Source organism: Scyliorhinus canicula, chromosome 8, assembly GCF_902713615.1.
Source record: "Scyliorhinus canicula chromosome 8, sScyCan1.1, whole genome shotgun sequence".
NCBI classification, from domain to species: Eukaryota; Metazoa; Chordata; class Chondrichthyes; order Carcharhiniformes; family Scyliorhinidae; genus Scyliorhinus; species Scyliorhinus canicula.
This window is the reverse complement of record NC_052153.1, coordinates 168,375,447-168,395,845: the sequence shown is the minus strand read 5'-3', so window position 1 is coordinate 168,395,845 and position 20,399 is coordinate 168,375,447. Positions and strand designations below refer to the sequence as shown.

The 20,399-nt window shown below is 46.8% G+C and overlaps 1 protein-coding gene across 5 annotated transcripts in view; it reads left to right on the top strand.

The window, feature by feature from the left end:
* Positions 1 to 20,399, top strand: part of LOC119970683 (storkhead-box protein 2-like) — a 394,730-nt gene that overhangs the window by 316,428 nt on the left and 57,903 nt on the right. The window contains exon 1 of one of the 5 annotated variants that reach the window (XM_038805701.1): positions 7,012 to 7,219. The exons of 3 other annotated variants lie outside the window; for them this stretch is intronic. In XM_038805701.1, the coding sequence (XP_038661629.1) occupies positions 7,195 to 7,219 (25 nt within the window). In that variant the 5' untranslated portion in view covers positions 7,012 to 7,194. Of the gene's footprint in view, positions 1 to 7,011; positions 7,220 to 7,253; positions 7,419 to 20,399 lie in introns of those variants that run through there. One more of the 5 variants, XM_038805702.1, reaches the window with a different exon arrangement.

The following is a 20,399-nucleotide window of genomic DNA, read 5'->3' as shown; positions in this document are numbered from 1 at the left end:
GTGCTGGAAAATGGGAATAGAATAGAATATTTTTGACTGACGCAGATGTGATGAGCTGAAGGACCTTTTCTGTGCTGTAGCCCTCTATGACTCTATGATCAATCTATGGTGATCTCACGAGATGGTGCAATGTGAATCCTGCCTATTGTGGGCGGGATCACGTTTTGGCAAATCTGCAAATTAAAGTGAGACATTTTCATTTCAATGTGCAGTTTCCTGAGGCACCTGAGGTGTTGGGATCTGACCCCTTTGCCTCGGGGACCTCGGGCAAGAGCCCAAGTACTGGTCTCTACAAATGGGGATCAAATGGAATGGCACTGACGGGGATCTCCCAGGGGGTCTGAGGCCCCCAGGTGCTGCCCTCTTGGTAGGGTGGCACCCAGGCATTGCCAACCTGGCACCCTGAGAGTGCTACCTGGGTCCCAGTTTGGAACTGCCAAGGTGCAGGTGGAACTGTCAGCTGGCAGGGGCACTGTCAGGATACTAGGATTGCCAAAGTGCCAAATTGGCATATTTTGTGCTGCAGCGATCGGGCCGGGGTGCCCTGCATGGGTATTGGTTGTGCGGTGGGGACCCAGGCTGCCCCTCGTAGTGAGATGGGGGGGGGGTTTCGGGTTTGCATCAGGGGCCACAGAGATCGGGACACCAATTCCGGCAAGCAGAGCTCCTCAATGCAGACAATGGGGCTATGTGCCACCTCAGCTGTGCGTTCCCCGCTGAAGCCCCTATCTAACCAGCAGAGCGTTATACACCGGGTGTTTCTCAGTGCTGCGAGCTCTGGGAAACAAGTGGTTAAATGCGTTCGCTGTGGGACTTTGTTCCCATTTTGTTTAATCGTGCCCTGCGCGTCCTAATGTGTTGTGCCCAGGGCTTTGTGTAGCTGAAGTATGATTTCAATACCTTTGTGTTCTAGTGTTCTAGATTAGGGTTTTTCAAATTGCGGGTCGCGACCCGCAGATGGGCTGCAGCCAGGTGTCGGGAAGGTCGTGGAGCGATCACTCGTGACGTTACTGATTGCGGAGGAAGCGCCCAACAGGCGCGACCGACTTTTATGTTGAGAATGTCGGCCTTGACCAGTCTTTAAATTCGAACGATGGAGTCTCCCCGCCAGAAATGGCGACAGAGAGCAGGTCACACGCCTGATGTCACATGCTCTGTGCGCCGTGCTTTGGGCACGAAATGGAGATATTTAGTAGGTGCCAGCATTCAAGCAACAGGACTGTGAAGTACTGAAGGTGGATCATTTATAATAAAGGAGAGGGCCAGAGACACATACGGGCAGGATATCACAACTGAGTGAGCTGCTTAGGAGAGTCCACGGCAGGACAATACATTGCTGGTGTACACTGTATTCACGGTAGCACAATGGTGAGCATTGTTGCTTCATAAGGCCAGGATCCCAGGTTTGATTCCTGGGTTGTCTATGCGGAGTCTGCACGTTCTCCCCGTGTCTACGTGGATTTCCACCGTGTGTTTCTGTATCCTCCCACAAGTCCCGAAAGATGAGCTTGTTAGGTGAATGGGGCATTCTGAATTCTCCCTCTGTGTACCCGAACAGACGCTGGAGTGTGGCAACTAGGGGCTTTTCACAGTGACTTCATTGGAGTGTTAATGTAAGCCTACTTGTGACAAAGATTATTAAAATTAAATTCAGAGGGCAGCACGGTGGCCTAGTGGTTAGCACAACCGCCTCACGGCGCTGAGGTCCCAGGTTCGATCCCGGCTCTGGGTCACTGTCCGTGTGGAGTTTGCACGTTCTCCCCGTGTCTGCGTGGGTTTCACCCCCACAACCCAAAAATGTGCAGAGTAGGTGGATTGGCCACGCTAAATTGCCCCTTAATTGGAAAATATAATTGACTAATCTAAAATTTAAAAAAAAAAAATTAAATTCAGAGCTCAAGGGCCTCTGGTGAACAACCTTTAAAAGAAACTGAAATCAGGAATAAAGCAGTTTAAATATGATTTCTTGAGGTATGGCTTTGTTAATTATGCCAATGCAAATCAGGATGCAAAGCCCGTGGACTGGATTCTCCGATTCTGGGGCTATGTCCCCACGCTGGAGTGGGAACGGTTGCGTTTTACGCCAGAGAAAATGGCGCAAATCGGCCACCGATTCCTCGTTTTGCTGGGGGTTAGCATGCCGGCAGTGTAGAGCAACCGGCTCTAGCTGCCGATACACCCAGAGAATTGCCAGGTCCGTGGCCGCACGTGCCTTTAGCTGCGGCCTGCGGCGGTCACACCGTGCTACATAGCGGAGGCCGCGGGCTGAAGTCTTTAGCAGAAATGTAACATTGGTCTCACCCCCACAACCCAAAAACGTGCAGGTAGGTGGATTGGCCACATTAAAATAGTTCCTTATTTGGAATTTCTTTTAATGAAAAACATTTTAGAAAGAAGTGTTATTTAATGACAAAGCAAGTGAGATTGTGAGGACCAAGCAGGCTCACCTGTTGCATTAAAGGCATGCCCAAACAGTGTGTTATGAAGGTCAGACGGCGTGGGTCGCCAAGGTTCGCTGGTGTGGGTCGCCAAGGCTGGCTGGTGTGGGTCCTGAACGTCGGCCATTTGGTAAAATTGGTCCCGAGAAAAAAGGTTTCACAAACACTGCTCTAGATATAAAGGCCAGAATTTCATTAACCAATTTCTGCTTATTTTCTGTACCTGCTCATGCTATTTTAATGATTAACATACCTGAGCCCAATTTCCTTTGGATCTTCACTGTTTTTAACTTTTCACCATTTAGAAAATACCATATAGATCCTTTATAGATCTGACATGTCCCTATATTTTAATTAATTTGGCACAGTTTTGTCCATTCACTTAATCTATCAATAACTTCTTTATAATGTCATGCTTCCATTTATACTGCTTACAATGCAACCTAGCTTGTAGATTATCAGCAAAATTGGATATGTGACTTTCTCTTTATTGTTGTTAATAAATTGGGTGAATAATTGGGACCCCGACACAGATCCTAGTGGAACACCACTAATCATATGTTGCCAATTACACTATCTGCCCATTATCCCTGCTCTCTGTCTCCTGTCACTCAGCCAATTTCCCTATCAGGTCAATAATTTGCCTTCATTTCCATAGACTTCAATTTAAGCCAACAATCTCTTTATCTGGGGCAGGATTCCCTGGTCCCTCAGCCGTGTGTTTCTCAGTGGTGCGCCATTCGCTGACAGCTGGAGCCTCCCCCCCCCCCCCCCCCTTCGCTTGTCAATGGTATTTCCCATTGAAATGGCCCCAAGTTGCCGTGAAACCCATTGGTGGGGGTGCACTGCCAGCGGGAAAAGTGAATCCCGACGGCCGGAGAATTCCGGCCCAGGTATCTTCCAGAAGCCCGTGTAAATAACATTCACAGACCCCTATCCTCTAACTTAGTGACCATTTCAATTCAACCCCCTACAATTCCATGCCACCCTATGCTTAATTGTAGATTTGAGTAATTTCCCAACAACAGGACCGGAATTCTACGGACAGACTTTAGAATGATTGAAGCTGTGGCTGTCAATAACTCAAACAAAAGGAACTTCTGTCATTCAGAGAAGCTGACATCCCATTATCACTGAAGAAATGCTAACGGCTCCTGTGACTGCACAGAACTAATTGAAAGGGAATTCTACAAAGGTCATCTACATTCCATAAGCCACTGAAGTCTACCAGTCTGCTAGGACACAGCCTTTACAGACAAAGGAATATAAATCCTATGCCAAAGCCAAAGTGGAGAGGTGGGAGGTCACAAATCACTCATCATATCCCCCCATCCCACTCAAGCTGGTGGATCCTGTAATATTGCCTTGTGGATCTGCAAAGCTCAGACAGCCATCTTGCATCAACCAAGCAGTAGCTCATATAAGGGCACTGTCCAGGTTTGAATGTTAGCCCCACATCGGCTGTTTGTTACGGGAATCTCTTCACTTCTGTATTGCCTACAAGACTAATTCAACACTTTTTGGCCATCTCATCTTGAAAGTCTTCTTCACTGTAAAAATGAATTGTCCAGTGTCAGTTTTAACCTACTGACCTCTGTGAAGGAGTACACCATTGGACTTTTGATTCTGGACTCTGAACTCACGTGAAACAATAATTCTTATTTTCTCTGTGGCCTTTGTCCTGCACCTCTTTTATTTGTATTCTTCTTTTTCTGTATGAATACAAAAAAGGTGGGGATGTTGCAAACCCTCTTCTCGCGTTTTGAGTGCGTGTCAAATTAACTAACCTTCTAAGTTTATCCTATCTTGAGTCTGCGGTTAGGTTATTTGTAGAAAATTGGATCACACCAAGGGGTTGGGAATTGTACTGCACTTATAAAGGAGAAAATCAGAAACACCTTTCTGGTCACAGGAGGGTAGTGAGAGGAGAAATGAAGGCTATCTAATTTACCAACCAACCCCCCCCCCCCCCCCCCCCCCCCCCTTTTCTCCCTTTCAAACACTAGGTTGAATGCAGTCATATTATGGTCACCATTATTCACGCAATGCTAGGCTGTTAATTATATCTGGCTCATCACTCATTACTAAATCGGATATGGCATGCCCCCTTGTTGGCCGTAAGACATATTACTGCAGTATACTGCATTGGTGAAAGTGCTGTCCTTCAGATGAGTTGTTATACAGAATTGTTTTAAATGGTTTCATACCTGCCTAAAAATAATGCACAGGAGAATATGAGTTTAGTTTATAGGAAAAATATTTTCCAATATGTAGTGTGAGCAAAATTGGAGTGTGAGGATAATTATAATGAAGGTATCATTGCAACACAATATTAAATTTAATTTACCAGCACACCAACCCCCAACCACTCAAAATCCCAAATTGTCGTTAAGGTAGTTGTTGTACAGTTCCACAGTTACAATTAACCCTTCGGTATTCTCTCAAGTGGCTGTTCTTGGGGTGCAAGAACAGTGAGTAATGTGCTGATGTTCAACCATGGGAGTCACCACAGCATAATCCAGTCGTGTTCTCACCTGACGTCCATACATTTACTCCAGTCGACCTGGGCGGTAAAGTAACTCCAGTAGAATACTGATACTTGCATTTGTCCACTGCAAAGTGTCAGTGCCCCCCAGATGAGTCCCGTGAGAAAAAGACTCAGGTAATTCTCCGGCACAATGTAAACATTGCAACAACATCTACATTAAAGGAGTGCAGCTGATAATGGGTATATAATTCTCCCCAAGTCAGCAGCAATCCTGAGTATAATTAACCACATTTACAGGAAAGCAATGGCATAATTGACTTATGAAAATGTAGATCAACAAATTGACACATGGGAGGAAAGGAAGACTTCATAGAATCATAGAATTTACAGTGCAGAAGGAGGCCATTTGGCCCATCGAGTCTGCACCAGCGCTTGGAAAGGGCACCCTACACAAGCCCACACCTCCACATAACCCCATCCAACCCAACCTTTTTGAACACTAAGGGCAATTTAGCATGGCCAATCCACCTAACCTGCACATCTTTGGACTGTGGGCGGGAACTGGAGCACCCAGACAAAACCGACACAGACACAGGGAGAATTTGCAGACTCCGCACAGGGAATCGAACCTGGGACCCTGGAGCTGTGAAGTGACTGTGCTAACCACTAAGCTAGCATGCTGCCCATACTTGAGGTTATACCACACCTTTCGCAACTTCAGAACTTTACAGCCAGTGAATTGCCATTGACATCTAGTCACTGCGGTGATAAAGGAAACACGGCTGCAGGTTTGCGTACATCAACGTCCCATCTCACAATGAGCAGCGAGACAAAGGCCAGATAGTATTGATTAAGGGGTAAATATTGGCCAGGACACTTGGAAGGACACAGCTGCTCATCTTGAATAAAGCCATGAGGGGTGGCACAGTGGCTAGCACTGCTGTCTCACAGCACCAGGGACCCGGGTTCAATTCCAGCCCTGGGTGACGGTCTGTGCAGAGTCTGCACATTCTCCCCATGTCTGCGTGAATTTCCTCCCACAAGTCCCGAAACATGTTCTGTTAGGTGAATTGGACAGTCTGAATTCTCCCCGTATACCTGAACAGGCGTCGGAGTGTGGCGACGAGGGGATTTTCACAGTAACTTTATTGCAGTGTTAATGTAAGCTTACTTGTGACACTAATATAGATTATTATTATGAAGATGTGCAGGAAGGTGGGGTTACGGAGATTGGGCGGGGGAGTGGGCCTAGGGAGGGTGCTCTTTTGGAGGGTCGGTGCAGACCAGATGGGTCGAACGGCCGTCTTCTGCACTGTGATTCTATGAGGTTTTTTACGTGTACCCAAGAGGACAGATTAAGGGCTTAGGTTAGCGCCTCATTGAAAGAAAATACCCCATATTGCATTGGTGTGTCGGCCTCAGCCTTGAGCGAGACTTGAACCTACAATCTTCTGACTCAGAGGCAAAAATGCCAACATTCAAATCAAAGTACCCTCCACAGGATAGAGTTAAGTGAACATTATTTTCTTTCCATAACAACATTGTGAAGAAAAAAACAGAATCAAAACAGATGAGTGATGAAGTAATAGATCTCCAAACTAATGCAGTCATATGTTAATTTAATGTATTTTCTGCAAATGCTGTGCTATTTAGAAAGATGCAAACAGGCTCTGCTTTCGTGCATTATTTGTTGGTCAAGTCAAATGGCATTTTTCTGCAGTGTCAGTTGGCCATGCTCAACTGCTGTCCTTTTCCTGATTAATATAATAAACTACTCCTGGGCTGTAACATTCTGATTGCCTGTGGAGAAAATGCGAGCAGATAGGCAGCAGCAGGCTATTCAGCCTGTCTGTTTATTTTTCAGCCTTTATGCGAAACTGAGGTGCTAAATTTTTAATTGTGTGACAGAAGAAAAGTGCTAGCACTCTGTTAAAGAGCAGCCAAGCCTTGTTGCCATGCCAACAGGTGCAGCAGGCCGCCCACTAGCGTGTCAATGGCCATTATTGGAAGGAGTTTTGAAAACATTTGCCTACCAGATCACAATGCAAATGGTCACACCTCTATTGTCTTTATATGGCCTGGGCATGCTGGGTAAGAAGACAAAGTGAATACACCAGAAGGGTGCATTGACGAAATGCCTCAGACTCTTTTGGGGATTAAACTGCCTGTGTGGAAAGGAGAGAAATGAAGGATATTGTTTCCTTGCTGCACTAGCTGCTAAATGTGGTTGTGCTCGGGAGCTGCACGAGGATTTCAGACAGAGTGGAAATGCTGGAAGGCCAGGAGAGAAGAGGTGAACTGTTTAAGCTGTAACAACAGATAAAATTGAGTGATGATGTCATGTGTTTAACAGCTGCTCGTGGCTGTGGGGGTTTGAAACCTAAAAGAAATGTGCGCAGACTGAAAGCAGAAATCGGAAGTCCTGCCTGGATCCGTGGTCTGGAACCGCCAGACCAGGTTACATGGAGAATTGTTTTTGTGCCAACGTGAATGTATGTGTGAATATTTTTTTCCCCTTACATTCTCATGTCGTCGTTTCCAGCATTTTCTGTGTGTCACCACAGGATTCTCCCTTTTTGCCTCTTTAGAAGATCAGTAAACAAAATTGTAGTCAATCGCTGGAAAGAAATTAATTAAATAACAATTCATGTCGGACATAATTTAATATACGTTAAAGCCCATCGAGATTTAGTGATGTGTTTGGTCGGATCAGTGGATGTTTTCAGTGCATCTCACATTGATGCAGCATTTGATTGCCGCACTTAGTCCTCACAGCTGCAGAATTCGACATTCTTTAACAGCTACTGATCCATCCAGTTTTTAAAGGACAGCATTTGTTGAGACTCATACGCAACAACCTATGTTTAGTTTTGATCATTTATACGGCGAAGCGTTTATTCTGTGAATTGATTTTTAAGTGTGGTTTTCAAGTTTCTACTAATGGAGGAGTACTGTAATTAATTTTTTTTTTTAAAAACAGGTCTGTACACGCTTCTCAAACACTCCTAATTGTAGCCTGCCTTCCACACTGTTCTTCAAGGTTTAAGGGCCTAGTTTGTACGTCTATGTGGCCCAGCGTTTTTTCTATGTTGCAGGGTTGTTTTGGCACAGGTCAAGCAATGACACTATTTATTTGGCATATGTGGTAAAAATGTAAGAGACTGGGGATCCCTGTTGTATAGAATTCAAAGAAAACATACATAAATCAGACAAATTTAAAGTGAACTTTACCGGTAAGGTGATTCCAGCAGTTGTCTTGCGGTTACGTCTACTTGAGACCCATTTTTTTTATTTATTTACATAACATCTAGCTCTAAAATTTGTTTTGTGGGGATGAAATTAGGTAGAGATAAATCTGTCCTTCGCTACTTTTCTCTTCCAAGAATCCCGGGCACACTAGGATTATATAAGTCTCCATTTGATACAATTTTGACAGCATTTAACTATGTTTATGCTCAATGATCCACATTGGCTCCAGGTTAAGCAATGCCTCAATTTTAAAATTCTCATCCTTGTATACATATCCTTCCGTGGCCATGTCTTTTCCCATCTCTTTAATCTCCTCTCCCCCTGCGACCCTCGTGATATTTGCACTGCTCTAATTCCAGACTCTTGTGCTTCCCTGGTTTTAATCACTCCACCATTGGTTATTATGTTAAGAGATGTTATATAATTGCAATTCGTCATTGTTGTTTACTATCACTGCCAGCAAAAGACTGAAAATGCTATGCCTGCCTGAGCAGTGAATTGATTACAGTGGGCTGAAATTAATCCAGATGCCAGGGGTCCCCCAGTGGCCAGCGGCAGGCCTTCCCCGGGATCAAAGACCCCGGAGGCATAAATCTACCAACCACAACCACCACCCCGAGATTACAGAGAGCAGTAGTAGCTACTGGCAACCCACCCGTCATAGGCCCAGAATCGCCAAGGGACATGGGCCACAGGTGAGTGGGAGCAGAATAGGATTCATGGTACAGGGGATCATGGGAGGTGGAAGGGTGGCTCTCAGTGGGCCCACCCTACCCACCCCCTTCTCCGATGCTGGGTCCCCCATTGTGACCAACAACAGTCAAGAGGCCTAGAAGAAAACACAGCAGGGTTTCCTTTTCGTGCTCCCTGCGTGGTGGCTGCTCCCTGCGTGATGGCGGCCTGCCCACCGCTGATTGAATACCGGGACAACGGGTTGAGGCCCATAAGTAGTGGTTAATTGTACATTAAAAGGTCTCGATTGGCCCTGAGGTGCGAAGATCGTCCACGGGCATTCTCGCTCCAAATTCAATCATGAAGGAGGCAGGAAGGCACAGTAGCACAGTGGTTAGCACTGTTGCTTCACAGCCCAGTTTCGATTCCCGGCTCGGGTCACTGTCTGTGCGGAGTCTGCACGTTCTCCGTGTCTGTGTGGGTTTCCTCAGGTGCTCCGGTTTCCTCCCACAAGTCTCAAACGACGTGCTGTTAGGTGAATTGGACATTCTAAATTCTCCCTCTGTGACCCGAACAGGCGCTGGAATGTGGTGACTAGGGGCTTTTCACATTAACTTCATTGCAGTGTTAATGTAAGTCTATTTGTGACAATAAAGATGATGATTATTATTAAAATATGAAGACAGCAGAGTCTCACCCAGCACACTTTCCACCAACAAACCTGCCTCATGGGAGGGTACTAAATTCAACCAAGTATACTCACCACTACATACATTCTCTGAGAGTTGAAGGGATTTTTCATTGATTTAGAAGGGTGAAGAAGGTCCTTTTTGAACGGGGGGGGGGGAGGAGGGGGGCTTGGCCCATCTTTGACCCTTACTACTGGGCGCTTAATATATCGATGGTTAGGAAATGGGTAGTTGGGGAAGGCTCGGTGTGGGAACGAGTGGAGGCGGCATCTTGCAAGGGCACGAGTCTGAAGGCTTTGTTAATGGCACCTCTGCCGTTCTCGCCAGCTCGGTACTCCACAAGCCCAGTGGTGGTGGCAGCCCTGAGAGTGTGGGGACTATGGGAGCAGCACATGAGACTGGAGGGGTCATCGGTGTCGTCACCAATCTGTGACAATCACCGGTTCGCTCCTGGGAGTGCTGGACGGGGGCTTCAGGAGGTGGCAGCGGGCAGGGATTGAGAGATTTGGGGACCTCTTCATTGAGGAGTGTTTACCGAGCTAGAGGTGGAGTTTGGGCTGCCTGGTGGGAACAGGTTCCGGTACCTGCAGGTACGGGAGTTTGTGCAGAGTCCCGGGCTTCCCTCGCCTCCCACTAAAGGGAATATAGGATAAGGTGTTGTCCAAAACAGCAGTTGGGGAAGGGAGGGTTTTGGAAATATACAGGGAACTGTGGAGTGGGAAGGGGTTCCAATTGGGGAGGTGAAGAGGAAGAGCTGGGAGGGGAGTTGAAAGTCGGGTGAAGGTCCTGAGGAGAGTCCAGGCATCCACTTTGTGTGCTACGGTTAGTCTGATCCAGTTCAATGTGGCCAACCGAGCTCATATGACTGTGGCCTGGATGAGTAGGTTTTATTGAGGAGGTGGAGGACAGGTGTGGTGATGTGGGGGAAGTCCTGTGAATCATGTACATATGTTTTGGCTGTGTCCGAGGCTGAGGGGATTTTTGGCAGGGATTTTCAGATGTCATGTCAGAGGTCCTGGAAGGGAGGGTGACTCCGAATCCAGACATGGCAATATTTGGACTGTCGGAAGATCCGGGACCTGGGGAGGGGGAAAGGCCGACGCTTTGGCCTTTGCGTCTCTGCTGGCCTGGATACGGATTTTGCTGGGCTGAACGGACTCGGAGCCTCCAAAGTCGAGGGTTTGGGTCAGTGACATGGCAGGGTTTCTTAGGCCAGAGAAAATTAAGTTCACCTTAAGGGGTTCACTACCGGGGTTCGCACTGAAGTGGCAGCCGTTCATCGACTTCTTTAAGGAAAATTGACCATCAGCAGGGGTGGCAAAGGGAAGGTATGGAAGTGACGTATAAAGGCAGGGAATCTAATGTGTGGGTAGTTGGGGTTTAGGGATTGTGGAGTTGGGTGTGCTATTGTGGGGTTTTTGTGTGTGTTGGATATCTTTGTTTAGAATGTTAAAAATGTTAAAACGAGAAATGCCTCAATAAAATATTTTCTTAAAAAAAAGAATTCCAATTCTAGTTAAGTGAAAAACCTCCATATCTGTCAGACCTTTAAGGTAGTGAAACACTCAAAGCACTTGTTTGGAGAATTAACAAACACATTTGAAATTGCGCTCCACAATGAGATATTAGGCAAGCAGAATGTTGGCACACCAGCTCAGGAAAAGAGGCGGTCAGGGAGATAGGTAAAGTAAAGACTGGAGACGGGAATACTGTCCTGGACCCAGCATGGGTGAACAAGGTGTTTAAAGACTTTTGCAGTAAATTATATGAGTCTGAACCCCCGGCTGGGGTGGAGGGGATGAGGCAGTTTTTGGGTCAGTTGAGGTTCCCGAGGGTAGATGAGGATCTGCTGGAAGGGCTGGGAACCCCAATTGAGATTGAGGAAATAATCAAGGGGCTGGAGGGCATGCAGTCAGGCAAGGCCCTGGGGCCTGATGGCTACCCGGTGGAATTATATAAGACGTTTTCAGAGATATTGAGCCCACTGCTGGTGAGGACATTTAACGAAGCAAGAGAGAAGGGAATCCTCCCCCCAACAATGTCGCAGGCCTCAATTTCATTGATCCTGAAACGGGAGAAGGATCCGGAGCAATGCGGGTCATACAGGTCGATTTCTCTACTGAATGTGGATGCCCAACTACTGTCTAAGATACTGGCCACAAGGATAGAGGACTGTGTCCCAGGGGTGATAGAGGAAGACCAGACGGGATTTGTAAAGGGCAGGCAACTCCAGGCCAATGTTCGAAGGCTTCCAAATGTTATTATGATGCTCTCAGAAGGAGTGGAGGTGGTGGTAACGATGGATGCGGAGACGGCTTTTGATCGGGTGGTGTGGAATTACCTGTGGGAGGCGCTGGGAAGGTTTGGGTTTGGTGATGGCTTTATTGACTGGGTGCGGTTGCTCTATCAGGCACCAGTAGCGAGTGTGAGTACGAACCGGCTGAGGTCGGGGTATTTTGAACTACACCGAGGGACGAGGCAAGGGTACCCCCTCTCCCTGTTACCATTTGCTCTGGCCATAGAGCCATTGGCCATGGCGTTAAGAGCCTCTAGGAACTGGAAAGGGCTGGTTCGGGGAGGCGGTGGTGGAGTACCGGGTCTCGCTTTACGAAGATGACCTGCTCTTGTACATTTCGGACCCGCTGGAGGGGATGGGGGAAGTAATGCGAATCTTGGGGGAATTTGGCAATTTTTCGGGGTATAAATTGAACATGGAGGAAAAGCGAGATGTTTGCGATCCAGGCAAGAGGACAGGAGAAGCGACTGGGAGAGCTGCCGCTTAGAATGGTAGGAAAGAGCTTTCAACATCTGGGAATCCAGGTGGCCCGAAATGAGAGGTACTACACAAGTTAAACCTATCCCAGTTGGTAGAACAAATGGAAGGGGACTTTGAGAGATGGGACATGCTCCCGCTATCACTGGCGGGGAGGGTACAGACCGTAAAAATGATGGTTCTCCCCAGATTTCTTGTCTTTCAGTGCCTCCCCATCTTCATCGCTAAGGCTTTTTTCAAGCGGGTGAATAAGATTATTTTGGGCTTTGTGTGGGCGAGTAAAACCCCGCGAGTGTAGAAAGTTAGGATGAGTAAGTTCTTCGGGGTTGAGGATAGGTGCGCGGGAAGCCCAGCAAAACATGTCCACATGTTTTGGGCATGCCCAAAGCTTCGAGGGTTTTGGCAGGATTTTGCTAAGGCAAGGAGTTTGCTTCGGCAATGTCCAGAGTACTAAAGACACAGGTGGTGCCGAGTCCAGAGGTAGCGATCTTTGGAGTGTCGGAAGATCCAGGAGTTCAGGGCGTGAAAGAGGCTGACGTCTTGGCCTTTGCCTCCCTGGTAGCCCGGAGACGGATCTTGTTACTGTGGAGAGACTTGAAGCTCCCGAGTGTAGAGACCCGGGTTAGTGACATGGCTGAGTTTCTCAGTCTTGAGAAAATAAAGTTTGCCTTGAGAGGGTCAATGTTAGGGTTCCCCCGGAGCTGGCAGCCGTTCATCGACTTTCTCGGGGAAAATTAAAATGTCAGCAGATGCAGTATTCCAAAGGGGGCTGGGCGGATTGTTGTTGAATGGTTGAGTTGCGTGAAGATTGGGCTGGGGGGCTGGGGGGGGGGGGGGGGGGGGGGGGGGGGCAATTTTTATTTTACTATGTGAAATGAAAATGAAAGTTGATGTCATTGTTTATAAAATGTTCAAATACCTTAATAAAATATTATTTAAGAAAAAGAAAGAAAGAATTAACTCGTAGCAGAAGTGTTTAAGGCTGAGACCAGTGCAATATGATAGAGATGCCTGTTGGAAGGACAGAGGCAGCCCATCATTTTGAGGATGCCCAATTTGGCAGTAAAGTCTTGGGATTGAGGGAAAGAGAACAGGACAGGGGCTAGGATGCCTGCAGCCTACAGTCGAGCTCCACTGAAGACGAGCTTAAAAGTGAAAATTTTACATTCTTAGTGGCAGCTTCCACTGATCCCTTGAGTTACTGGCTAGACAGCTGAAGCACCTGAAAGAAATATTGAACGGGGCAGGTAGAGTGCAGCTCAATATTTTCATGGAGAGTTCCTGCAGGAGGCATAACCCCCCCACCCCATTAATGCTAGCCAAGGGCCCACTGCTTGTATTAAGCAGCCACTAGAAACATGCCAATATCATCTGACCAGTATGGCCATGTGTGCCTTTCAGCCACCTTTGAGATGTGGGCGGCAACATTGGGAAATTGGTGCTCCAGTCTATTTCTGAAAGGTGGCACAGTGGGATATAATTTCTACCATTGTTCCTTCAGTGTCGGCGTCGAGACCCATAAATTGCATGTACGTATCCTTCATTTAATAAATACTGTAGCTCCCGGTTAATGATACAGTAAATCTTGGGTTCAACTCTTTATCATTGAGTGCCCAATTTATTTATGACCTTCAAATGAGATGCTAAACCATAGACCTGTCTGTGTTCCTGGTTATTTAGGTTGATGTTACTGATCCCAGAGCACAATTCTACCTCTGTTGATTTTTTTTCTCCAGAAACCTCAAACTGTTCTTGTGGTCAAAAGTTTAAATATTTATGGACATGTACGGTACCATAAATCTGATAATTTAATGACCTACCATGAAGCTAGTTTATAGCTTCATGTCTTTCCAGCACTTTAAAAGTGAAGAATATGCGTACATAGCCTCCCAAAGGATCAATGTATTACACTTGGAGTTTCACAGACCAGGAAATTCCAGGCTCAATTACTGGTCTCTGTTGTGTTGGCTGATTTCAACGTTGTATCATTTTAGCCCTTAGTTCCCCCCACCCCACCCCCTTGCTCCTGAAACCCTAAACTTCAGTAATGTGTCTGAGCCAGCCTCCATCATGTACAAACCAGAATGCATTCAGAATATAACAGCCCATGTCTTCGCCAATACAGTCCTTTTATTTCGGCCTATGCCAAGCTACTCAACGCCAATAAATGGGGTTTAACATCATTAGCCATACTTTCAAATCTTTCCAACAGCCTTGACCCATTGTTTCACTGATTTCTGACACCCAAGTCTCCCTTTGTGGACTCTCTGTTCCTCTACTACCAGGTTACTCTTAGCTCTTACTCTCTCCGTTGCACCATTGTTGCTGATCCTTCACCAACAAGATTCCTGTCATCTTGAGGAATCCCTTCTTCAGGAATCCCTGGCTTTGTCAACTCTCTCAGTTATCCTAAATTTCCTGAGAACCTTTCTTTTATTTTAATTTTAGAGTACCCAATTCATTTTTTCCAATTAAGGGGCAATTTAGCGTGGCCAATCCACCTACCCTGCCCATCTTTGGGTTGTGGGGGCGAAACCCGTGCAAACACGGGGAGAATGTGCAAACTCCACACGGACAGTGGCCCCAAGCCGGGTTCGAACCTGGGACTCCACACGGACAGTGACCCCCGAGCCGGGATCGAACCTGGGACCTCGGTGCTGTGAGGCAGCAATGCTAACCACTGTGTCGCCGCGCTGCCCTTTCCTGAGAACCTTTCTGATCAACCATCACATAATCGGTGTCCAGCAGGATGGCAACAATGGCTTCAGTGACCACGAAGTAGGGAGAGGGAGAATTGACGAGGGCTCCCACTCAAAATTGTTGTCCTGCAAGTGTTGCTGCAATGCATGTGCCTCAATGCTAGGAGATAACTGAGTCAAACTCAGCTCTGATGCTCAGATTGATTAGCGTCCAGCCTCGCACAAGAATCACCAATTTTGTTGAAACTGACCGACCTGAGTTCCCGTGGAGCTGTACCCCAGCAACAGTTACTGCCTTCATGGAAGGAGGGACTTCATTAAAAATTGCAGAGTGAAAGAAGCTTTTTTAAAAATTAAATATAATTCATTAGTTCTGAAGTGTGGCTACCCCACTAACATCCAATAACAAGGATGTATTGCTTCCTTCCAAAACCGGCAATTTAATTATGGGCAGAATTTCCCGTGCCCCTGCCGGCAGATTCGCTGGCAGGCAGATGCGAAAATTCGGCCGGGGGGAGGGCAAATGTGAATTTTTCCCGCGGGATATTCTGCTGGTGTGCAGATTAGGAAACCAGCGCAAAACTAATTTGCATCTCGTTTATAGGCCCAACCAGAATCTCTCTTTACCCCCCAACACCCAATTCTCTGCAATGCCAGCGGGAAAGCACGTCAGTCCAGAACACTTTTGGAACAACGTGGTGTGCTGAAGTCGGGACTTCACTAAGGAATGCTTGGGGGGTGCCTCCAGAATTCAGGATGGAGGCTGCCAGTGACCTTGGCCCCTGGAACACCACAGCAGTGGGTGGGGGGGGGAGCATCTACAGGTGGACTTTTGTGCTTCAGTGTCATCAAAGAGCAGCAGGGTAGCATGGTGGTTAGCATAAATGCTTCACAGCTCCAGGGTCCCAGGTTCGATTCCCGGCTGGGTCACTGTCTGTGTGGAGTCTGCACGTCCTCCCCCTGTGTGCGTGGGTTTCCTCCGGGTGCTCCGGTTTCCTCCCACAGTCCAAAGATGTGCGGGTTAGGTGGATTGGCCATGCTAAATTGCCCGTAGTGTCCTAATAAAAGTAAGGTTAAGGGGGGGTTGTTGGGTTACGGGTATAGGGTGGATATGTGGGTTTGAGTAGGGTGATCATGGCTCGGCACAACATTGAGGGCCGAAGGGCCTGTTCTGTGCTGTACTGTTCTATGTTCTATGTTCTAAATCCAGCTTCAGAGTGTCCCTGGAGTTCCATCTCTTTCTTCAGGAGGTCAATCTTTATTCAGCAGTGGGTCAGTGATGTTGGGCGCCTTTTAAATATGGCACCCAGATATGATGGCGAGACGCATGCAATCATGCCCACCATGCCATGGAATACGGTGCTTAAACCCCCCAGATGCATAGCCAAAAGGGTGGGGATGGAAAATATGGCATGGTTTCCCATTAGCCTCCACATGGGAGAAACATGGTCGACGCTATGGGACTTCGATCCAGTTGGGAGAATTCCACCCCATATATTTATATTTACACATTATAATGGAGATAGAAATTTAGGCTGGCTCCATGAAAAAAGTATTGAAACCAATTATTTTTAGAGTGTGAACTTTAGAGGTACTTTTGGGACTTGATGGAACAGCAAATTAATCTCAGTCCCCACACATAAATAAATTATGCAAAACAGACACTATTGAATGACAAAAATTTACTCGGAGCTCCAAACCCCATGAGTGTTAAAAGTAGGCCTTGCATGAATTTGGACATTTTAGAAAACTAGCCTGATTAGGTTCTCCCATGTTTGTACTGCAGAATTTTGCCCTATGGAAGTAAGGAGGCATTATGCTGCAGTTAACACTGAGAAACTGGAACATCAATATTGATACAGCTGTATTTGTTACATGGAGGTGCAGACAAATGGATGATGTATTTTAAGTTTTGTTAAAGATAATTTGTTCATTATTATTTAATTACAAAAAGAATGTCAGGAAAGGAATTGTCATGCATATTGCACATATTTAAGTAATGAGCAGAGAGGAATCAAACATGCACAACATCCCATTACAAATTAAATGAAAGCATCCACAAGATGCCTTTTATGATGGTAAAGCCACAGATAAAGAGACAACCTGCATTTACATGGAGCCTTTTATGTTTTCTGGAAGTCAAAACTAATTACTTTTGAAGTGTAACAACTGCTGTAACACTGCTGCAAATGTGGCAGAATTTGTACACTGCAAAATTGCACAAGCAACTCATAAAATAACCAGGACATTTTGATGTTTTGGGTTGAGGGATGAATGTAACATTTAGATTTATTGTCACATGTACCGAGGTACAGTGAAAAGTATTGTTATGCGTAGTCCAGGCAGATCGTTCCGTACATGAAAAACATAGGACATGCGATTAAATACACAATGTAAATACATAGGCATCAGGTGAACCGTACAGAGTGTAGTGCTACACAGTAGAGAAGATGTGTGGAGAGATCAGTTCAGTCCATAAGAGGGTCATTCAGGAGTCTGGTAACAGCGAGGAAGAAGCTGTTTGTGAATCTATTAGTGCGTGTTCTCGGACTTTTGTATCTTCTGTCCGATGGAAGAGGTTGGAAGAGAGGATAACCCAGGTAGGAGGTGTCTTTAATTATGCTGCCCCCTTTCCCAAGGCAGTGGGAGGCGTAGACAGAGTGGATGGATGGGAGGCAGGTTCTTGTGATGAACTGGGATGTGTTCATAACTCTCCGTATTTTGTTACGGTCTTGGATCGAGCAGTTGCCATACCAGGCTGTGATGCAACCAGATAGGATACTTTCAATGGTGCATCTGTAAAAATTGGCAAGGGTCAACGTGGACATTCCGAATTTCCTTAGTTTCCTGAGGAAAAGTATAGGAAGTAGCATCGTCATGGGAGGTGTCGACCATCTCCACCTCGGCACCATTGATGCATATAGGCGTGTGTACAACTCTTCACTTTGTGAAGTGAAAGACCAGCTCCTTAGTTTTTCTGATATTGAGGGAGAGATTGTTGTCGTTACACCATGCCACTAGGTTCTCTATGTCCCACCTGTATTCTGACTCATCGTTGTTTGTGACCCAACCCACTACGGTCATGTTGATCAAGCACCAGGGGAATGTTATGTTACCATAATTGGTAATATGTTGTATTCTTTGTCCTTTCTTCCAGAATGACCCGATGTGATGTTGACAAAGAATATACCAATCAAAAGATTGAAACAAAACTAAATCATTATTATTACACTACTAATCAAATGAAGTTCGAACACTCTACTGAGCTATAGATGATAATTAAATTATATTGAATCTGTCTTAAAGTAGTCAAGAATCTATCTAGTCACTAACTACACAGTGATCTAACCTTGTGAGACCTTTATCTACTCTAAGCTTCTTCTTGTGTTTTCAGCATGCTTCTCCTTACGCTATTGCCAGAATTCCCTGAGAGGCTGTCTTAAATGCAGAGAGGGTAGTACCGCCCACTAGTGTTTGATTTACACAGAGATGTAATTATTAACCCTTCACTAACCTGACTACATATCATTATAGGGAAAAACGCATTTTTCTTCAAAAATTTTTAACGTGATCATTTCAGGTTATCATTTCATTGCAGATACAAACGGCAACATATGCTCCACCCCAGAGTTCAGATTAAAAAAAATTTTTTTTTTAATAAACAATTTTAGTTGAGGTAGTTTTTGGCTTTGTAAACAGTTACAGACATCAACAGAAAGAAAGCAAAAAGGTGCAAACATCAACGTACATTCAATACTTCAATCGTAACATACTGTACAAGCCCGCTCCTCTCCCACCGGCACTACCCGCCATTTATCCTTCCTACTCTACTCTACTCTTCCCCCCCCCCCCCTTGCTGACGCTCACTCTCCCGCAAAGAAGTCAATAAATGGTTGCCACCTCCGGGCGAACCCCTGTACAGATCCCCTCAAGGCAAACTTAATTTTTTCCAAACCCAGGAAACTCAACATGTCCGCAAGCCACAACTCAGTCTTCGGGGGCTTTGAGTCCCTCCACGCCAATAGTATTCGTCGCCGGGCTATCAAGGAAGCAAAGGCCAAAACATTGGCCTCTTTCTCCCCCTGGACTCCCGGGTGTTCCGAAACCCCAAAAATTGCCACCCCTGGACCCATCGCCACCCTTGTTTTTAGCACCCGAGACATGACGCCCGCAAATCCCTCCCAGTACCCCCTAAGCTTAGGGCATGCCCAAAACATGTGAACGTGGTTCGCTGGTCCTCCCGCGCACCTAGCGCATTTGTCCTCTATCCCAAAGAATTTGCTCATCCGAGCCACCGTCACGTGGGCTTCCCGATGAACAACCTTAAATTGAATCAGCCTGAGCCTGGCACATGTCGCGGTCGAATGTACCCTACTCAGGGCCTCTGCCCACAGCCCGTCCTCCATTTCCCCGCCTAGCTCCTCCTCCCATTTAACTTTCAGTTCCTCCGTCTGGGACCCTTCCTCCCTCATGAGCACCTTATAAATATCAGAGACTCTACCCTCCCCTTCTTCCCCCCCCTAGAGACTATTCTGTCTTGGATCCCCATTGGCGGAAGGCATGGGAAAGATGGGACCTGTCTACGAACAAAGTCCCGCAACTGTAGGTACCTAAAATCATTTCCCCTTACCAGCCCAAATTTCTCCTCCAAGCTCCTCAAACTCGCAAAGCTCCCTTCCAGGAACATATCGCCCACCCTTCCCACCCCCGTCCACTGCCATGCACGAAACCCCCCATCCATACTCCCGGGGGAAAACTGATGGTTGTCGCAGATTGGCACCCAAACCGACGCCCCCGTCTCCCCTACCAGCCTTCTCCACTGGCCCCATATCCGCAGGGTCGCCACCACTACCGGGCAGGTGGAGTACCTGGCAGCGGTAGAGGAGCCGTGACCAGGGCTGCCAAGCTGGAGCCCCTGCACGAAGCCGCCTCCACCCGCTCCCAGATAGACCCCGTACCCACCATCCACTTCCTTATCACAGCGATGTTGGCCGCCCAGTAATAATTAATCCGACTCGGCAAAGCCAGCCCTCCCTCGCTGCAGTTCCTCTCCATCATCGCCTTCTTCACCCGCGGGGATTTTCCAGCCCAGACAAAGCTCATGATCATCCTGTTAACTCTTTTAAAGAAGGACTGTGGGACAAAGATCGGGAGGCACTGAAAAACAAACGGAAATCTAGGGAGGATTGTAATCTTTACAATCTGCACCCTCCCTGCCAGCGACAGCAGGAGTGCATCCCATCTCCGAAACCCTCCCTTCATTTGCTCCACCACACTGGCCAAATTTAACTTGTGCAGCCTGCCCCAGTCTCGTGCCACCTGGATTCCCAAATACCGGAAATTTTCCTCAACCAGCCTAAACGGTAGCCCTCTCAATCTGTTCTCCTGGCC